The sequence below is a fragment of the Acipenser ruthenus genome, chromosome 3 (assembly GCF_902713425.1).
Source record: "Acipenser ruthenus chromosome 3, fAciRut3.2 maternal haplotype, whole genome shotgun sequence".
NCBI classification, from domain to species: domain Eukaryota; kingdom Metazoa; phylum Chordata; class Actinopteri; order Acipenseriformes; family Acipenseridae; genus Acipenser; species Acipenser ruthenus.
In genome coordinates this window covers 46,777,698-46,800,159 of record NC_081191.1, presented here as the reverse complement: position 1 = coordinate 46,800,159, position 22,462 = coordinate 46,777,698, and the positions used below count along the sequence as shown (strand labels likewise).

Here is a 22,462-nt window from a genome sequence, read left to right as displayed (position 1 = left end):
AAAGACATGGACTAAAATGTAACAAATGATAATCTTAAACATTGCAATGAGCACTCCTATTCAAATCGAGAACAAAACACTTAGTATAAGACAAACAACTGATTTAAGCTAATATAGCATTGTGTTCATTTTAAATTATTAATCAAACTATTAATTCAAATAAAAACTAGTTTAACCTATTCAATTTATGTTGCTAATTAGGCATTATAAAAGCCAAGAAAAACCATGTCAGAATGCTCAAAACTGAAAGCATTGTCCTTAACACGGTAAACATCCATATCTATATATATATATATATATATATATATATATATATATATATATATATATATATATAGTGGAACACCGGTTGAGAAACACTGTTCTAGGTGGCTCTTGGAAAAGGAGACCTGGACCTGTGGCAACAAAATCCTAGGGCTGCTGCTTTGCCTGAGGTGCAGCCCGCGCTTGTTGCCTAGGCACAGGGCGCTTGAAAGCACGCCTGCCTCCGCGGAAAGTGGGTTCAGGCTGCCTCTGGGCAGGTCCACCAGAAGTGGAAGCCACTTGCTGCGTCGGTTTCTGGTGAAACTGGAGCTTATTGTGCCGCTGCAGGCTTACAAGGTGGAGGCGGGCGCTTAGGGAGAAGGAGCACCAGTTCTTTGGTGGATTCCCATACGTGATGGGACCGGAGCGTCCAACAGTGCTGTTTTGTCTCCATCAAGCACGCATGCTTGGGAGAGCCAAAGCTGCCTTCGAGCAGTCACCAATGCTGCCAGATTCCTGCCTATTGCCTGTCCACTGAGCTTGGACAGTCGGAGCAGGTTCCTGGACACCAAGCACAGCTCATCCAGCTGTTGAGATGAGGGCTTGTGGGACTCGGCAATGGACCCAAGAAGGTGTGCCTGTTAAGCCACAAGGATGCTGTTGTAGCTTCCCAGGCGTGCGTTAAACGCACTAGCAGCATACACCTTCTTAAGTATGACCTCTGTCACCCTGCACTGCTTGTTTGGGCACACCACATCCTTGGATAGCAAGAACAGGTTGGTAGGCTGAACAAGAGCCACAATGGGTGCCCCTACTGGCAGAAAATGGGTCAGACCCAGTTTGTCTGCTTCGAACACCTTGTAAAGAGAGTCCACTGAACGGGAAACAGCCGCAGCTGTAGCCGGGTGTTCCCATGTGGACTATAGCTCAAATAGAAAATCCAGGTGGACCGGAGGGGCAGCAGAGGCATCAATATGCTGCTCATCATAAATAAAGCGCCTCTCTTCTTTCACCGCAGCTAAGCGAAATAAAAAAAAAGATGTTCAATGGCAGTCTGAAGCATTTTGTTTAGCAATGTTTAGTTTTAGAGAAAGTGAATATTTATTTTCAACAGACTATTTGGTACACTACATTGTATGAAAAAAAATGTCAAGAAATAAAATCTAAGTATTAATTAATATTTTTGGATGATGCAAGCCCACTTTTTCGTTTAAAAAAATAAAATTAAACAAGCGCTGTATGTATTTGAAGATCACAACCGAGAGTTTACAGTACGGTAACATACAATCTGTGTTCATTTACATGCTCGCTCAGATACAAAATACAAATCTAATTCGCTGACCTATATAGCTACACGTGAATGCTGTGTGCATACACAACCAAACAATCTACAGATACTTGCATATCTGCATTTTCAGTGCATGACATGCATTTTTATAGAAAATAAATGTGTTTTTACATCCATTTCCAAGATTTCACTAACTTTTGTTCAAATTCATGATTGTCATGATTTCAATGACCTCTGTAACAAAATCGTATCCTTATATATTATTAATTCAACATTTAGAAGCAAAGCTAAAAAATGTAAAAGAAAGGTAATTAGAAAGGCTATAATTTTATATCAGCACTCTCTCAAGTATTCAAGCTCAGCTGAAAAGGAAAATGGCATCGTTGTCAGGGTGCATAGCTCCTTTATGCTCTCGGGGGGCGGAGCCAAAGCCACATCACACTGCTCTGACGAGAAGTCTTTTAAAGTATAAAGTTTTCAGGTTTGGGTGTTTTAAAGGGAAACACCCATTTGTAATGGTTAATATTCCCTACTTGAAAGTGAACAATTCTTAGTCCTGGCTGTGACACCAGAGGACAGAAATTATAACAGAAAGCACAAGGTGGTTCTTGAAATGTATTTGTTTACGACTGTAAGTCGCCTTGGATAAGGGCGTCTGCTAAGAAATAAATAATAACAATAAATGTGGCACAATGCGCAATTGAAACATGTTTTGGACTAATGAAGCAAAGATTTCTAGAGCTTCTTGACTCCTGCTGAATCTTGATTTAGCAGCCTTCTAGCTCTGACTTTAGAAGCACTTTGTGAAACAGGCCCCTGGTCTCTCAAACATGGCCTCTTTCGGGTGCTCTTTTTCATCCATCACGGACACCCTTTCTATTATAGAGCTAATATACAGGTACTTCCATATGCTATATCAAAAGAATCTGACACAATGAGGTTGGAGAAGATCCATAAATATTGCCCCCATGTGGAGCCAAAGTACTGGACAGTTACCTATTGAAAAGGTACTGCAGCAGACACACACTCAGTCAAGTTACTGCAGCAGACACACACTCAGTCAAGTTACTGCAGCAGACACACACTCACCTCGTTCAAGGTCACACTCCGGAGACGAAGCTCCACTGCACTCACTACGAGGCCCCAGCACCGGGGAGAGCAACCCGAAATCAGAAAGTGACACCGGGCTGGCCAGGTCCAGGCTGCTGGGCCGGGAGGAATCGGGGTAAGAGCAAGGCATCTCCACGGGGCTGGTCAGGCCTGAACTCAGGCTGCATATGGACTGGGTCTCAGAATCCTCTTCTGATACAACACTGCTGCAGTTATCATCCTCAAACACCTCCGAGGTCACTGCGAAAGGGGAAGGAACACGACTGAGTGTGCTTCGTTATCAACATATTGCTAACAAAGCAACACTCCACTGGCGCTGGGTAACCACGGACATAAAACAGCTTTTAGTATGATACAGACTGTATGGTAGTTAAATGAGGGCAATGGAAAAATAACCTTAAATATATTGAAGGTCTGTGATGTTGGAATAAATCTCTTCATTCATTAACACAAAGTTTCGAAGGTGCAGGAATTGAGTAATCTATTTGTCTTAGGGCTGGTCTAAGGAATTTCAGAATTTCACTGTCAGCCCCCAAGGTTAGGCTGAAGGTCTTGCAAGGTTAGGCTGAAGAGCAAAACAAAATGTGTTACCCTAGTGTAGCTCATCCAAGCACTCATTAGTCTGAACTCTGCTTGGAGTCTAAGATCTTGTCATAGCTGCTGAAGGAAAAGGTTAAGTGTTCATTTCCCTTATTCCTTTAGAGGATTTATCATCCCCCAGCGTAATCCCACAGCAGACGATATTATACTTCATTCAGCCTGTGCTCTGCACCGTAATGCACAATTAAAAAGCAATGTGTAGAAGGAAATGGATAGCAGTCAGATACTATATCTGGTAGGGGCCGTGCAGATAACTCTATAGCTAGTTTAGCTGGCCAACAAGTTTCAAAAGCATTACATGCTTCCAACTATGTACAGAGGGCAGTGTTACAAAATGGAGGACTCGGGAGGGAAATAAGATCCTTGTTTTAAAAAAAGACCAGTACAGTCTGAATAATTGAGCAGTTCTGCCTTCATTTGATTTCTATAACAAACCAATTAGACTGAATACAATATAAACATGATTCAGCACAGAGCTGGGAACAAGCATGATGTGTATTGGTCTCAACTATTGTTTTTTCAGGCTTATTCCAGGACTTTAATGTGGCAATGTAGCCATTCCTCTATACAGCAGAGTGCATTCAGGGAGTTTGATTAGTAGCTGTTTTTGTATTAAAGTTGTCACAAGGGTGTTATAATGCTTCTTACACACTATGTGTTGTTCTGAGAGAACCAAGTGACCAAAAACCTTGGAAACTCCTAAACAAATAACATTAGTATAAGTTTTTAATTTAGTGTGACGACCAATGAATTTAATAACGGGGCAGCCTTGGTTAAGATTTTAGGCAGTTTGTACTCACTGGAGATACCATCAGACTCTAGCTTGAAGTTGGAGATGTCTTCCCCAGAGTTACTGTCTCCCTCAGCCCCCACCCCTCTGCCCCGTGGGCCCATGGCTGAGGACCGCCTCCTCTCATGGATCTCGTCTGAGATCATTTCCAGGTTCTTCAGGGCTGTCTTGTATGCGCCTTTTGCGAGGGACAGCTTGGCCTGCAGCTCGTCTACATTCTTCTTCAGTTGCTGATGCACAGAGAGGAAAAGACTGGTCAGTGCATCTACCTTACATCACATACTGTACAGTGTTTCTAAATGAGTAGGTATCGATCATACTATGCTCTTATGCTCTCGTATTTAAAATGTTTCCCGTTAACAAAATGTCTCAGGTCTGGATTAGGCTGCATTATGTTCACACTTGTAGAAAATGGAATGGAACTGTGAAGCAGCCATTGTTCTAGTGCATTCCATCACTGGGCCTGTCTTTTCACAAACATAGTATTTAACTATTAAGTACCTTTAAAAAATACAACCTGTGCCTCCTCTTTGAGACTAAAATGAATGCAAATGCTCGAAATAGCACCCAGTCTTGACTGTCTGCCCTTATCCATTATCCATATTAGCACCCAGTTTTATTGGCAAAACTTTAATAAGCGCCCATGTTCTCCAAAGCTTGACCCCCCCCCCCCCCCCCCCCATTCATCTTGGATTATGTTACTTACAAGTCAAATCTGATTTTATTTGTAATAAAATAACATTTTAAATAGTGTTTTTCAGTGCTGTACAGACGTTCTATGTTGTTATCCGTTTAGTTTCTCTGAGATAAGAATGTACCAGCTTTACATCTTTTTTTTGTTTGTTTTAATGTATTCTCATTTTGTTGATCATTAATGAACATTGCTGTACTGTGTCGAGTGATTGAAAACGAGACATTTTGTGTTTGAATTGAAAGTGATGGTCTCGAGGAGTCAAATGGGTCAAAGTTCAAGTATATTTTCCTCTTTAATTATCACTTTTGACGTCACTACTGTGGTATTATGCCTTTTTTTTCCAAATGGCTCAGGATTCAAATATAGCCTTCATCCATATATTATATATATATATATATATATATATATATATATATATATATATATATATATATTTTAGCTCAAAGAGCCAAAAAATAAAAAATGTTATGGACCGTTGCCGACATTGGGCAGTTGCCGTAATGCCCGGGCAGTTGGCGAAGTGCCCAGCTGCAGCGGGCAGATGCAGAATTAGCATTGAATTTTAAGTCATTTTGGCATCTGCCCTAGCTGGTCAACTGCCCACAGACACCCGGACGAAGAAAGATTTTTAACAGATACAGTATAATACAAATAGAGAGTGGATTACCTTTGTTGCCTTTAAGCACAAAAGCGCACCACCACCAAGCCACCCGTTGCAATGTTTATTTAAATAACTTAAATACTTTCTGAAAACGCTATACAGAACTAAACAAAATATCAATGCACTGTTTATTTTCATCATGGGTTAGATATAGAGGTTTGAGTAAGTTTTGGGGGGGGGGGGGGGGGGGGGGGGAGTCCTGAATAAAATGCATAAAATGCAACAATGTTTTATTTTATTCTTATTACAGTAATACAATACAAATTTCTGAGCTGTGTTGTTTGAATGAGAGATCATTCAATATCAGCAAAAGACTAATAAACATTTAAAATCCACCCAGTTAAATATAGTAGGAAGAACGCAGTGTTGAAACTAATTTATCATAGTAATATTAATGAATCATTAAATCAACAGCATAAAGTTTGTATTTTTCTTATTTAGAAATACAGTGGCTCTCAAAAGTATTCACCCCCCTTGGACTTTTCCACATTTTATTGTGCTACAACATGGAATCAAAATGGATTTAATTTAAATGGAGTTTTTGCCACTGATCAACACAAAAAATGTCAAAGTGAAAAATAAAATCTACAAATTGTTCTAAATTAATTACAAATATAAAACAGAAAATAATTGATTGCATAAGTATTCACCCCCTTTGAGTCAATATTTGGTAGAGGCACCTTTTGGCAGCAATTACAGCCATGAGTCTATTAGGATAAGTCTCTACCACCTTTGCACATCTGGACACTGCAATTTTTGCCCATTCTTCTTTGCAAAATTGCTCAAGCTCTGTCAAGTTGGATGGGGACCTTTGGTGAACAGCAATTTTCAACTCTTTCCACATATTCTCAATTGAATTGAGGTCCGGGCATTGACCTTTTTGTTTTTAAGCCACTCCAGTGTGGCTTTGGCTGTATGTTTGGGGTCATTGTCCTGCTGGAAGATGAATCTTCTCCCAAGTCCCATGTCTCTTGGAGATAAATTTATAAAAATATAAATAAACGATTCAGTCAGTCTAATGATTAAATAAAGTTATTCGACTGACGAACTGTTATTGAGAACTGCAGTAGATACCCAGAGGATGAACACTGCTGTGTTACTTTCCATTAGCCTTTCATTTGTTACAACAGGGTGCACTAAAGTCTTTCTTTACCATCAGCCCGGGTGGCTGTGGGCAGTTGCCGAAATGACATAAAATTCAAAGCTAATTCTGCATCTGCCCACTGCAGCTGGGCACTTCGCCAACTGCCCGGGCATTACGGCAACTGCCCGATTTCAGCAACAGTCCATAACATTTTATATTATATATCAGTGGTTGGAAATTCCGGCCTGTGATTGGTTAAAACCTCATTTTAGAAGCAAAAATAGATTGAACGATTGCCCTAACATCCTTACACCACCGGGCAATAGTCTCCCTCAGTCATGTGACTGGTTCACATCACTGTCACTGTCACAGTTGTGGTCTGTGTTAAAAGTTACGGCTTCCGCAACAAATTCAATATATATATATTACACACATTTCAATGGAAAGATTCCCTAGTATATACCCCTAGAAGACCATTTGTAACAACATCACAAAAACAGATCAAACAATATCACCCTACCAGTTTTATTTGAAACAAAATGTAATTCAAAATAAATTCCAACCTTTTTAATACCATGTTAATTGAAGAATGAGCAAGTCAGGACTTCCTGGAAAAAAATACAAGCACCTTGGAGATGTCTACCGATGCTGTTAAAGTAGTAGAGAGGAGTACTGTTGAACAAACTGAAAAACCTACTACTACTAGCAGGGTGCTCAAACTGATTGATCAGTTTTAACCTAAAAGATATCTGAAGCAAAAACGCTTTTAAGAAGTAGACACTCTTATCCAAATAACGGCTCAGGTAAAGAGAAGAATATAAGCGCAGTAAGCGCTTTTTCGAACAAATATGGTATGTTATCACTCTGAACAGCAAAAGACATTATGAGTAATATAACCGGAATTTAAATCTGATTAAATATTATTATTACTGTTGTGGGATGTTGCTGTGGAAATTAAGCTATAAAACATGAAGAAAGACAAGAAAAATCCACAAACCTCAAGCTGCAGGTAGTACTTTGCCTTCAGTTCAAAATATGGTCTGTAAAGGAAACATTGGAGAAAATTGTAAACCAGTAACTTGGCACAGCATGATATTATAATTGTTATAGTACTGTAACTGAATTTTCAGCAAGCACAAAATAGCTTGCTTAATAATATTTTGATGAGTCGTCACATTCTTTTAGTTTTACAAGGGAAGCAAAAGTCTGGGCTGCCATTTAACACTGTAAAATAAACCATAAACTACAGTACAGGCCACAGCTGGTAGGAATTAGTCCAAGACTAGATGACCTGCCAAAAAATAAAAGCCGTTACTGAATTTCAATACCCTCAACCTTGGCCTCACTGTCGGTTCTGTGGGTGAGGTACTGGAAGGCATTTAGTGTGTCTCCTCATTTATGGAGGGGTGGCGAGGGCTTTTTTTTTTTTTTTTTAAATCAAAAAATGTTTTGCAGCAGTTAGTCTGAGTATTTAAAGAATGTAGTTGTACAAGGAGATTCAGTTTTAACATTATTTATTTGTTTTATTTTACTCACTCTTCAACTGCTTATTTATATAATTCCTCCAGAATAGTGTGTCCCCCCTACCAGGAATGGTTTGGTTCCGTATCATACACTGATGTCTTTAAAAAACATTGTAAGTAAGTGGAAAACATCCTTAGGATGGGTTTACTCTATCTGCGGTTGGCAATCACAGATTTCATATAGCCATGTCATATGCAGTTCTCTGTGAAAATTCCCATTTCTGAAAGAATAGTGTAAATATACCTATTATTATCACTTTAAAATAAATACAGCATTTGCCTGATTGACGCACTACCTCTTACACTTCATTTAGGAACCTGGCACACAGTTTAGTTTGCTTCCGGTAAACAATTGAACAGATTCCATACATCTGCACAATTTCTTTAAAATTGTTTTTTTTTAACAAAAAAGGCACCAGCTACATCAAAGATTGTAAAAATTTCTGCTAAAGATCGCTCTGCCCAGTACAAAACAGGGACATTTCACATGTCTGTTGTTATTTTACATTTATTTATGTTTTTATTTTGTTTGAGAAGTCAATAATGTCTTCAAAAGATGGACTGTGGCAGGGCTGAAGCCTGTCCTATCAATAGTGTATTTGTGGTTGTGGTTTAAATATAACATTTTGTTAAATGTTATAAAAAGCAAATGTGTGTACTAGATATGGCAGGGCTGGGAGGTTAGACTTCCCTCCCTGCCTTATTGAAGCATAATGTGCAGCAGGTGGCCAGGTGTTAATTGACTAATTGATCATCAATTAACCCTGGTCACCTGCCTTTAAAAATGGGCTGAAGCCAGTCTTTTGTTCTGTGCTGTGTTTACAGGTTGATAGCCTTACGATTGTGTGTTTAACCAGGGTGAGTGAACCAAGACTGAGGACCACCGCATGCTTAACCGGGATCCTTGGTATACTTTAGAAAGGGATTCTTTTACTGGATTTTAATCCCACAAAAGTATATTTAGTTTGTGTTAGGGAGAAGGTTCCTGGAGCAGGAACTCCCTTTTAGTGGGAGCAGCGCTCAACCCCTGTTGTGTCAACTTTTGTTTCTTAGTTGTTTTTGTACTGTTTTGTATTGCCTTTTCGTATTCTGTATTTATGTATACCCATATCCTTCCACACTGGGGCTACCATCTACTATTGCAATTGCCTGTGTGATTCCCAATAAAACCTGGACGTCTGAGCGGTGTTTCAACGTCAAAACCCTCTGTGTCTCTCGTCTTTCAGAGGATATCCACACAGACTTAAACTAAATAAAATTCTACTATTTAGCATTTACTGTTTTTCAGGTAAGCATTTAAATAATTAGGAACATTTGTCTGTAGAGAAAATGATCAATTTTGAATGTGACAATGCTATTTTTTCTCCTTTTAATAAATGTTTATTCACAAAATATCTTGAAATACATATTTTTTGACTGTGAAATGCCATGAAAATTACTGTGGAATAAATGCAGCCTTATACATAACCCCTGTGATGGAGAGAAGAGCTCCATTCAGGTGGTGTGTGCATACAAACAAAGCGCTCTGAGAATGTGACCGAAAGTGGTAAAAATGCCAATTTTTGTAATAATAATAATAATAATAATAATAATAATAATAATAATAATAATAATATTCATTGACATAAGGGGTCAAGCAACCCGCTCTAAGGTCTGCTTGAGTGACCATGAAAACAAAACCGTCATTAACCTTAATGCAGTAGACGCAAGAAATTTTGCATGTTGATAAAAATAAACAAGCAATATACCATTTTTTCTTTCTTTTTGAGAGGCCTGGTTTTTTAAGAAATTATTTTTAACTCCAAATGTGTTAAATTATTTTTCCATTATGTGTGTATATGTCTGTATATATACATTCATTCTTTATTTTTTAAATCTCCCAGTTTCAGCATTTTTTTGTGTTTTCTTTTTCTACCCACTAAAAGATTCCTAACAAACACAAAAAAGTACACACATCAAATGGGCCAATACATTTTCACCCAGAATTCTTTGACACAACACTTTGCCCCGTACCACAGAAGTCAGCACCCATGCGGTTTTTGTCTTACCCAGTCCTTTAAAAACACAATGGGGCTACTATCTGTAGTAGAGCTACTAAGTAGCAGTACTGACAACTCCACTAAGGTTAGCAGCTTATACAGCATAGGTTATAATTATTTTAGTTTATTTTGTTATTTGTTAACTGGGCGGAATCAAAACCTGCATTGGCGCTTGCAGGATTGCCCATTTCATGCCTCACAGTTTCTTCTCTCTGTACTTACTTTGACTTATTGATGGCTCTCTTGAGCTTCTTCTCCAGCTGCTTCATGCGGCTCATGGCAGCGTTGTACTTGGCCGCAGTCTCCTTGTGCACCAGCTCACTCCGGGTCTTGGTCTGCTCAGCTTCCATTACCTGGAAGACAGAGAGAGAGGATGAGCACAGACTGTATCCACACACACAGAGAGACCTTGCACAGATGTGGGCTGCAGTGTTTTTACAGAACTGACTGTATATTGTAAGGTTATTTATTTAATACTCAGTTACCCGCTGGGTGGCGTGGTTGAGCATTTCTTGCCAGGCAGAGTCAAACTGCCTCTGGTCATCCTCCAGCAGTCTCTGCTCTGCCAGTGCAATGGTCTCCTTGGCGGCTCGCAGCACCTCAGTGGCCCTCTGGAAATCCTGAGTGGCTTTCTGAGCCTCCAGCTGAGCCTAACCAGGAAGATAGAAAAAGAACCGCAGTCAGCCAAGCACTCCGCTATCAAATATTCACAGACAGCCTGCCCTCGACTCCCAGCATTGACGAAGAAGGGAACACATGGAGGCAGCCGATGAAGTGTGTGCCAAGCCTGCCAGCAGTGCCTGAGCTTCAGCACGGCTGGAACTGCTTCTGGCATGGCTTTCAAAAGAAAGAAAGAAAAATAAAGTTAAATCATCTATTCAAACCATTTACTTATGCAAACAAGATGACACCATGTAATTCATTGAAGTCACTCCAGAAACTATTTTAAAGCAAGCACCCAAGTGTTTTTATTCAAGATGTGATAGTTCACTAAATATATTTATTTGCTGGCTCATATTCACAACAAAGTATTAAGAATACAGGGATGGAAATAAGATTAATGTTGCCTTCATGGCTTTCCTGCAGGCATAAATTAGAAAACCCTGAGCTGCAATCCAGAAAGGGCAAACCTAAAGTTTGTTATTTCCTGTACTGAAGTTTTACTGCTTACATTTTATAGTACCTCTAACAAAGGTCCCATGCATCACAGTGAAACGTAGGAACCCCTAAAAAGTTTACAATTACATTATCTGTGCTGTGACCTGTCTGTGCTGTTAAATATATCATGGCAATATATTTTGAAACATATCATTGACTCTTTAAAAATGTGTAATCACACATCATGCGTCTAAATCAAATATAGTAAAAAATACATTAAAATACACGTTTTAGGATGTACTAAGGATCGTAGTGTATCCAGATCACGCTCCCTCTCGCAACAGTGTTCATTTTAAATCAGAGCTCTAGCATTGCTGCAAAAGAGAGCACACACTGCAATGTTTAGAAGAAAATGTACCTCTTTCTCTTGGTGTGCTTTCCCCAAGTAAAAGTTAAAAATAATAATAATAATCCCAATCAGCAATATGGGAAACAAAATGTTTTAATAAAAGCTAAGTAATGTGTTTCTTGCATACACTGCAGGGGTTTTGTAACACTAAGAAGAACCAAAACATAATAAAAACATGGGTTTTACAATTGTGCCTCAACTATGCTACTGACATGAAGTGTTTGGTTTACTGTGTGGTCCAGTGGTTAAAGAAAAGGGCTTGTAACCAGAAGGTCCCCGGTTCAAATCCCGGCTCAGCCACTGACTCATTGTGTGACCCTGAGCAAGTCACTTAACCTCCTTGTGCTCTGTCTTTCGGGTGAGACGTAATTGTAAGTGACTTTGCAGCTGATGCATAGTTCACACACCCGAGTCTCTGTAAGTCGCCTTGGATAAAGGCGTCTGCTAAATAAACAAATAATAATAATAATACTACAGTACATGGCAATAAGCAACACTTGACACACATATGGATTAATTGAGTTTTGCATCATAATGACTGTAAAGTTTTACAAATCTTTGTTACTTTCTTGTAATTTGGTAATTAATAATAGATCATGAAAACATAGTATTAGGTTGAAGGTTATAAGGTATAACTTGTACAAAAGTCAAGTACACAAATGTTTCGGCCAATGCCAAAGGGCAATGTGTTAAGGGTTAACATATTTTACACACATTGTCAATAACAACATAATTTGATAGAGATGTCCATGTAAACATACAAACAGTACCAGCTGTTCTAACCAAATAACGCAGAAACACACAGTGCACAACACAACATTACATAAACAGTCAAATCTGCCAACTGTCCATTTGGCCATTTTAACAAAACAGACACAAGCTGCACAATGGATTGCAAAGCGAGGCTGTTATTGCATGAATAAACCACACTTGTGATTTACCTTGCATAAAGTAGGTGCAATTAATGATTGCATCATTTTAAAAACCAGATTATTGTTTGATAGTATAGTATTTGATAGTATAGTAATAGTATTAGAAGAAAAACAGCATGCTGACATCAACACAAGTTCCCCTGTCTGCAATTTAAAAATAAATACATCTGGAAGCATTTACTTTAAGTGGCTATGTTGCAAAAGCTGAAATAGATCTCCAGTCACTATATGTAACATTAACTACAGTATGATTTAGCAGATCAGTACACCTTACATACAACTGTTCAGAACCATTGATACATTTAAATGTTTTAGAGTTACTGTTACATTAGGTTGTACAAAACTGAAAAAAAAAAAAAAACCTAAAATTGTCTTCATTTCATCTGACATTGCCAACAGTTATTTCAGGAAATACACCATTGAACTGCAGCCATTCTGATCATTCTGCACCAAACAAATAAGTAAAAATGACTCTCCTGTTGCACGGCTATAAAACACCATTAATGAAAAGCCATTGTATCTCCCTGCATGTCTTATCGTTTCTTATCGTTAGCATTAACACTTTATCTACACTTTTTAAACACAGCTGCTTGAATTCTATACCAACCAGAAAAGAGCACTGTTTGAAATAGTTATCTGTGTCTGTAGACTGAACTGGTATACTTCATTAGAGATAACAAAGGGGAGCTTGCAAATATGAAGCATGTGGGCCCTACTCACAAAGTTTTTACTCTTGAGATGTTTAGCGACCCAGACTGAAAGGCTGTTAAAAGCTTTTGCGAATAGTATATCAAATGTATTCTGATACATCAAATGAGGTGTTGTAACGTAAGGATTTTTAAGGCCTGGAGCAGCCAAAATGTCCAATTTGTAAACCAAAACAACATTTAGTAAATTCCAAGTTGTTAAGGAAAATGAAAGCTTCTGAAAATCTATTAATCTGAAAGACAATCTCCATAAAAGGGGTTTGCAGAGATCTTTAAATTTGCATGTTTATTAGTAACAGAGGAGCAGCTAACAACAGCCGTACTGGCTGCGGCGTAGTGCCTGGGAGCCCTCATTATAAAGGCACAGTACAACGTCAGTGACACAGACTGAATGTTAAGACTCCCTAATGGCTGTAATTTCATCATCGCCCTCCGCTGCTTGATATTTGAAGCTGGGATTGTTATCCCTGAGAGCTGGAGGGGAAAATAACAATTCCTCATTATTTTCAAATAAACTGAAGAACCCCAATTTTATAGTCAGACCCATCCATCAAGATATGGCCCTAGGAGCTGCAACCAAATCCATATCACAGCCTTTGGAGCTCTCGATCTTGGCACGACAACCCTTTGTACCTAAAGAAAGACCCGGCTGGAATCCTGTCTTTCTAGTTAACTACCTAATGCCCCTTCTGTTACTGAATGTGTTTTTCTCTCCCAGACTGAATATTACCAAGGATTTAAAATGGGAAAAGCACCTACAGACGTGCTCAAATTTGTTGGTACCCCTCCACAAAAAACAAAGAATGCACAATTTTCTCTGAAATAACTTGAAACTGACAAAAGTATTTGGCATCCACCATTGTTTATTCCATATTTAATAGAAATCAGACTTTGCTTTTGATTTTTTATTCAACATAATATTGTAAATAATAAAACAAATGAAAATGGCATGGACAAAAATGATGGGACCCTTAACCTAATATTTTGTTGCACAACCTTTAGAGGCAATCACTGCAATCAAACGTTTTCTGTAGCTCTCAATGAGACTTCTGCACCTGTTAACAGGTAGTTTGGCCCACTCTTCCTGAGCAAACTGCTCCAGCTGTCTCAGGTTTGATGGGTGCCTTCTCCAGACTGCAAGTTTCAGCTCTTTCCATAGATGTTCGATAGGATTCAGATCAGGACTCATAGAAGGCCACTTCAGAATAGTCCAATGTTTTGTTCTTATCCATTCTTGGGTGCTTTTAGCTGTGTGTTTTGGGTCATTATCCTGTTGGAGGACCCATGACCTGCGACTGAGACACAGCTTTCTGACACTGGGCAGTACGTTTCGCTCCAGAATGCCTTGATAGTCTTGAGATTTCATTGTGCCCTGCACAGATTCAAGGCACCCTGTGCCAGGCGCAGCAAAGCAGCCCCAAAACATAACCGAGCCTCCTCCATGTTTCACTGTAGGTATGGTGTTCTTTTCTTTGAAAGCTTCATTTTTTCGTCTGTGAACATAGAGCTGATGTGACTTGCCAAAAAGCTCCAGTTTTGACTCATCTGTCCAAAGGACATTCTCCCAGAAGGATTGTGGCTTGTCAGTATGCATTTGAGCAAATTCCAGTCTGGCTTTTTTATGTTTTTCTTTCAAAAGTGGAGTCATCCTGGGTCTTCTTCCATGGAGCCCACTTTCGCTCAAAAAGCAACGGATGGTGCGATCAGAAACTGACGTACCTTCACCTTGGAGTTCAGCTTGTATCTCTTTGGCAGTTATCCTTGGTTCTTTTTCTACCATTCGCACTATCCTTCTGTTCAATCTGGGGTCGATTTTCCTCTTGCGGCCGCGCCCAGGGAGGTTGGCTACAGTTCCATGGACCTTAAACTTCTTAATAATATTTGCAACTGTTGTCACAGGAACATCAAGCTGCTTGGAGATGGTCTTGTGGCCTTTACCTTTACCATGCTTGTCTATTATTTTTCTTTCTGATCTCCTCAGACAACTCTCTCCTTTGCTTTCTCTGGTCCATGTTCAGTGTGGTGCACACAATGATACCAAACAGCACAGTGACTACTTTTCTCCATTTAAATAGGCTGCAAGTATACATGATAAAATAGCTTTTAATTTCATCACTTTTCAGGAGGAATGAAGCATTATTTCAATGAGCTGTAAGGGTACAAACAAATTTGAGCACGTCTATATATTTAACACATTATGTGCATTTATGGAAGAAACTACACAGAATCTATATTTTGCTGATGTTATGAATACAAAAATTGTTCTGCAACTCTGAAAGTTTATTTAATGTTACCAAGATAGAGTCTGATAACCAAGATACACTGGGGACAATTCCTTAAGATACTAGAAGAACGCTAAATAATATAAAATATGAAAAGCAATATATAATTGTATTGCCCTAAAGTGATAACCAATACAAAGTCAATACATATGCACAATAGGCAGCATGTATTCACCAAGAAAACAAAATTAGTAAAAATTAAAAAGATATGATTGTAGAGATACTGTATTGTACAGTGTATTTGTTTCTCTGGAGGTTATGTCTAATTTTCAGGAGCCTGAAAACGGCACCACTATGCAAATATTTCAACTATGAATCCATCAAAAGAAAAAGTTCCATAATGACCACAACCCTGGTGTATTCTCTCAGAGATGCAAACCGGCATTAACCTTCTTGAGAGGTACTGCAACTAGTGAGCTACAAACAACTATTATACACAGACTGTGAGTGCTGGGGGCCCGGGAAAAACGGCTGCTTTGACAAACCAGACGAGCCAAGGACTTGACAAGGACTGCAATCCTTAGTGCTTGAATCAAAATTGGTAGAACAAAACGCTTTTATATTCTTTAATTAAATCAAAGGTTATGGAATCACCAAAGCTATAGTAAGTGTTTTATAGTAATTTAGATTTATTTCAGACCAATTCCACCAATTGATTTGGTAGCGATTTCAACGGGACTGGAAAATAGAACAGTAAAGTTGACACAGATCAGTAACACATGTTCAAACTTGTATTACGTATGAGTCTCAACTAAACTAGATTTGAACCTCTAGAGATGTGGAACCATTAAAGGAAAATTACATTTTCATACAATTGCTACTGTGGTCACAAACCGAATTAGACAAGGTCAGAGAAGTTGAATCAAGTGCATAATGCAGTGTGTACAGAGCTGTAGACCAAAAGATAACTTATCTTTTTCAGTTCTGGTTCTAAAAGAATAACATGGTACTAGCAGGAGGCAATATCTGAAAAACTGGCATGACTGAAGGACATTGGAAAGGAGGTTTTATGCTGCTGCTAATGCCTTACACATCTGTTTGGAGATCTAATAGGGGATTATCATTTCCAGTGTTGTTAATCCATACCATGGCAAGTCCAATAAATGCAAAATTAATCCCTACAGCTAAAAGTAATAACCGTGATAAAACAAGTTTACATTCATATTGCAATAATCTAGAATGGAGTGACTTTCTCTTAATGGTGCCAATATAATTTAAAATGTTAAGATTCTGAACATTTTACAATATTGACTATATTTACAGTATTGCAAGTGTCCGCTAATAAGGTGAAGCAGTCGCCGATGACTTTACCTCCACAACCACAGGTGCCCCGTGGGTGGTGGAACCAACAAACAAAAGGGTTTTCTGTGGTATTTATGGGAAAAAAAAGAAAATTAAGGGGAGGGGACGATGACAATGGCAATCTGGAACTACAAGACAACAAACTTAATGGAGGCTTTGACAAAAGCACATCAAGAACACTTAAAGCAACATTCCTATTCAAACAAATTACAAAATGTGCCTGTGCCTGACTCAGGCATGTAAACAAATACAGAAATATATATATATATATATATGTATAAAAGTAGCCTTTGGGAAGTAGTGTTCATCTTTTTTTATAGCAATTGAGGGCTAAACTACTTTAACCCTGATTGCTCAGCATGGGGACAACCAAGGAAGACCGCTTTACCTAGAAGTGGATGCTAAAAACTTTATGAACCACTTAGCTTGAAGATGGACAAAGGGGTTTAATGCATTGGTGTGTTTTCTTGCTGAACAGTGTTCAGTGCACTTTTCAACAAACATGCAGTAATTACACAGTCTGGGCATCAGGAGATCCTAGATTCAAATCCCAGCTGCTGATATGTGCTTTGATCAGGACACTTTTCACTGTACAGTAATGCAGACCAAGCATCTCAGCTTGGCCTCCTGAGGGGAAATTAAATATATATACGAGACAAGTGCTAGACCTCAAATCGCTGTAAGACACTACTTGCATAAATGTACTGTAGATTTCTTAAATAAAAGACTATTTTCACTTGTGTGTGTGTCATGTCCTTTTCAAATAAACAAGATTATCAAAACTGGTTAGAGATTTAAGGGCCAATGTAAGCTGCACTCCAGATAAGGTTTTGGGTCTGTGGGTAACTTATCCTCTAATTGTAACAGTGAGAGAGTAAAATATATTTTTAGGGGGTAAAACGCAACATTACCTTGAAGTCATGAGTAATCTTGATAAATACTGTACAATCTGTAATGGTAATGGGGTAGGCATTAAAAAAAAGCCTCCCATTTTAACTGAATCATTACTTTAAATTACTGTGCAACCACTCGTGTGTTCTACAAGGTTCTTTGTCGGCTCAGCGCATTTTTTCCGAGATGTCATGCCGACTCTGCAAATTAATTGCATTACTTATTTTAACATTATATTCTTAAAATCAATGAACATGTTAAAACTTCAATAAAAAAGCCATATAGATAAATAAACTAAGGAAATGCATTAATAAGTTATAAAACAGTTTGTTTAACAGTATAGGCACCTTTTTTTAGCGGTTCACTCTGATGATGGTTCCAGCTGGATTTGTAGCTGGACTGGGGTGTTTACACTTCAACCTGTGTAGCTTCAGATTTTTCTTATTCTTACTGTGATTGGCCGTAAAGACAACAGGGCTAGCCATAGATTGGGTAATGTTTGTTGCGTTGGTTTTTCTTGTGTACAGTTTCCTAGAAACTGAAGACATTGAATTCTGGGAGATGTATTTTAGGAGAGGCAGGAGGGGAGGCAGACAAGCTGTGCAGCAAAATTGCTATGCACATTTTTATGCATCAAATTTAAATTTAGTGTGTATTTCAAATTATTTAATGCGTAAAAACGGCAGGTACACAGCTTATCTGGACCACTGGATGTAAGGATACATGCAAAGTGATTTGCAGCTGCAAAACACCCATATTGCTGCCAAAAACGTGTTTAGCAGGCGTAAAATGTGAGACTTGACCGGTCACTAAAAATGCAGCCTATGTAAAGAATGGTTTTCACCTGCCGTTCTGCACCTGCTATTAAATTAGCACTTTGCCATCATTAATCCATTTAAATTATAATGAAAATGTATTTAAATGAAGAAAAGAGCATGGAATTGGGTGGGGATCTGGAATACTAAGCAGCCGCAAACATTATAATGACATGTAAGGATTTTGCCTTGCCCTTGGGCAATTGCTGACCTTGCCTCTTGTAGAGGACAGGCAAGAAAACCTTTGGAGGAGAAGGGCAAGACGAAGAAGACCTTGCATATTCAAAACCAGGGTCACTTTGTTTGGGATGGCTTGTCCTCTCCAGCAGTGTCAGCTGTGATGTGAATGGCAGACCTACTGTTGTTCCTGCTGCATGCCTGTGTTGCTGCCACAGGTCCTGCCACCTTTTCATCACCTGGTTGGCAGCACTGAATTTCTGCACTATAGACTATGACCATATGGCCTTTTTGGTAGCATAACTGATGTTGGCTGACGCTTGTCCAAATAACTCAATTTCATGATGCAAGCCGGAAAACCTCTTTTCTTTTCCGTGTGCCAAGCTGCCCTTTCCCATCTCTATTTTGTATGAATTTCATACAGCTTCTACTGCTCTCTGTATTCCTTACTCACCTCACCTACCTCCCTTCTGGGCTGTAAGTGTGGCCACTAAATAGCCAGATGGGTGCACAGATGGCACCCATTACGACCCTCAATATCATGATTGCGGCTCATTGTTTGTGTGTCTTTAGACATTTGCTTTGCTCTTACGCTTACATAGGCTGCAGTGCAAAATAATTACCCGGCCACTAGATAATTTGGATTTTGCAACCGCAATTGTTTGCACTGTGCCTATACATACATCAGCCCCTTAATGTTCTCCTGGGTTGTGACAATGGATGTCTAATTAATAGCAGACCTGTCAGGTTTAGTACAGGACTTTGGCACAGATGCTTTAACTGGGAGGTCCGCCAAATATGCAGTTATATAATGTCATTGACCAACAGTAATCATATATATTGTCATTCTGTGCACTTCAGCACGAACCACACAGTAATTGTGGGTTACAACAATCACAAAATGACCAAAAGTGAAACTGTAGATTTTATTGGAGGAGGGGTCTTGCGATCAGTGTGGAGCTCCTAGAGCTTTCCAAATCAAGCATTTGCCAAAAGGACTAGGTTTGTCACTCCAATGATATTAAGATTGTGCTGCTGACATTTCAGCCCCTGTATAAATTTAAATTGTTGATTGTTTTACACAATGTAAAATTAGGATCCCATGACACTATAAAAAGATCACACAAAAATACTTTGAAGGCGGCCATCTTGTCCAAGTTCTCCTTGACATATTTTTTATTTCCAAAAAAGACCTCACTTTCTTGTCCTCTAAAATGTAGGACATGAATCAAGATCTCACAAGATCTACAGGGCACTGTGATCCAGATTGTAATAAAGGATGAAAAGGCCTGCTACAGGTTGATGGTCTCTCCGCTTGCTAAAGGTATGACAGTTATCTTAAATAATGGATTTGTTAGATTCAATTTGTATATCATTTTAATGTTCCAAAGCACCCTTGTTGCTTCAGAAGAGTTCTCAAACATGTCTTCTCTCTGTTCAGCCAGCAAACCAGTGTGCAACCATTAACCTGCTCCCCTGTAACTCTGCTCAAGGGGATGTGAGAAATAGCATGTTTCCTTAATGTGGTACTCCTTCCTGATGTATTGTGCACTGTGATATTTCAGAGCTGTAGCAAGTTGCATGTCAAGCACACTCATGTGGTTTGTATAAAATGGAACAGGATTTATTCAACTTTCAAAATGACTTGAGTAAAAACACATCATACAGAATACTGTGGGTTCTACTGTATTTCCAAATAGCCTCAAAATAAATAAGGCAGGCTGGTCTTGTCTTGTCAGAGAAAAGGTTCAAATAAAGAAATACAGAACAAAGATAGAAATCAAGAAACCAAATATGTCTAAGCATCCATCTTTAACACCAGACAGCAGCAACAACCTAAAACTGTTACAACAAACATGTAAACCAGACCTAGACTACAATTACTTGAACAAATAACAAACTTAAGTAAACATGTTTAAATAAATAAATAAATAAATAAATAAATAAATAATATATATATATATATATATATATATATATATATATATATATATATATATATATATATATATATATATATATATATATATATATATTCTTAAAGCTGCAAACTTTAACTATGTTGCAACAGCTAATAACTGTTGTTTTTCCCCACTATCTTCGCTCTCTCTGGCATCGTCTATGACATCAGCCACCACAGCGTTTCACCAAGAGGCTTTAAATACAGCTCCTGCTGAATAAGTAGTGTATTAATTAGTGTAAACCTGAGTGAGAGCCTAATGGGAGCAAATACTTTATGAAGAGTTGTAGTTTCACCTAGCCAGGCTACTGCCCCTAGTTAGAGACAGGTGGGTGATTAATTTTCAGCTTTTTGTTATAGTACAATATAAAATATCCAGTTTAAAGCATTCAGTGAAAGTGTGATTTTGTTCTTGTTATTTTTGTGAAATATAGTAGTTTAAGCAATTTGCAATAGTATTTCTCCATTTTTTTAAGCCTTCGTTGTATAACTTGCCTGATGTTTTGTATGTTGTGATATTAAGTTTATCATACAGACTATTGTATACCGGCCCATCCCTAATGGAGTGATACGGCAGAGTTAATACTGTCAAACTTGCTTAAAACGACCACCCAGGGGACTGCCTCAGCAGTAACTACTGACAGGTGGTTTAAATACAAGTGGTTTTAAAAACAGATTTGAAAGTACGGTTACCCATTTTGGTTCTAGAGATTAAAAATATAGGATCAGAACAAGATAGCTAGGCATTAAACATTAACATTCAAGTTGGACTTGTGTGCACAGGATAAAACCTCATCATTCAGAAGCATCACTTGTATACTGCAGTTTGATTCATGGATTTGAATCATTTAGGGCACATTATCATAGACTGTAATGCATCTAGTCTGATTGCCTTTTTAGCGGATTCGATTTGATTCAATTATGATGTAATTTGGTGTGTAAACATATAGTGGTTTGTAACTTTTGTTTAGGCTACCTGCAATTGTTCTGGCTACACAGTAGAGCATTCAAAAATAAAGTTTCTCATTTCATTTTTTAAAAGGACTCAAAATTGAGCTGGCATTATGTCACCCTCATTGTTTAAAAGTCTTACACATGACTTCCCCTTTTGATTTTTGTGTGAACAGCCTCGCACAGAGAAACACAGAATACAGCTGTTTATCAAAAAGGATAGAAAATGACCTTGTAGACCCCATCAGCCATGAAGCTGATCATAAAGCGAAGAGACTCAAGAGTGTATAACTATCAGAACAGCACAGAGGAACATACCCCTGACTGGTCTGAAACTCTGAAAGGGCTGGTGCTGTTTGCAGGACATTACAGCTGTACAATACATCTGTCTGCTCGTCAGTCAGTCTGAAAAAGCTGCTTGAAAGAAAAATCCATGGTGAACACACAGGAGAGACAGTTGTGCTGCTGTAATGTGATTTTACTGACAAATTGTTTTGAAGGGAGACCTTGCATCACTAATCAGATGTTTAAAATGAGCTAATATGATTGCAATGCTGGTAAATTATATAACAGTACAGTACACCAAGCTGCGTGGTGTACATGATACAGCTTTTAATAGAGATACAAATAAGTGAGACATTTTCAATAAAAACAAAACGAGTCCTGATCAAGTTACACAATCTCATGATGCATTGTATCCCACTATTGAGCATAATAATAATAATAATAATAATAATAATAATAATAATAATAATAATAATAATAATAATAATAATAATAATAACATCAAAAACTGACAAAGCCAGCAGCACACGTTTCCCATTAGTATAGTAATAACATTATAGATGTACCATGAAAAAAGCAGATTTACCATGAAATGCATCATACATAGAAACTGCCCATGCA

General features: G+C 38.3%; 1 protein-coding gene across 2 annotated transcripts in view; it reads right to left on the bottom strand.

Annotated features, from left to right (window-relative positions):
• LOC117435720 (SH3 domain-binding protein 5-like) overlaps positions 1 to 22,462 on the bottom strand; it is a 52,126-nt gene that overhangs the window by 4,890 nt on the left and 24,774 nt on the right. For both annotated transcript variants that reach the window (XM_059013005.1, XM_059013004.1), the window contains 5 exons: positions 10,518 to 10,682; positions 10,255 to 10,385; positions 7,468 to 7,510; positions 4,042 to 4,261; positions 2,621 to 2,881 (listed from right to left, as the gene is read on the bottom strand). In XM_059013005.1, coding sequence (XP_058868988.1) covers positions 2,621 to 2,881; positions 4,042 to 4,261; positions 7,468 to 7,510; positions 10,255 to 10,385; positions 10,518 to 10,682 — 820 coding nt within the window. The remainder of the gene's footprint in view (positions 1 to 2,620; positions 2,882 to 4,041; positions 4,262 to 7,467; positions 7,511 to 10,254; positions 10,386 to 10,517; positions 10,683 to 22,462) is intronic.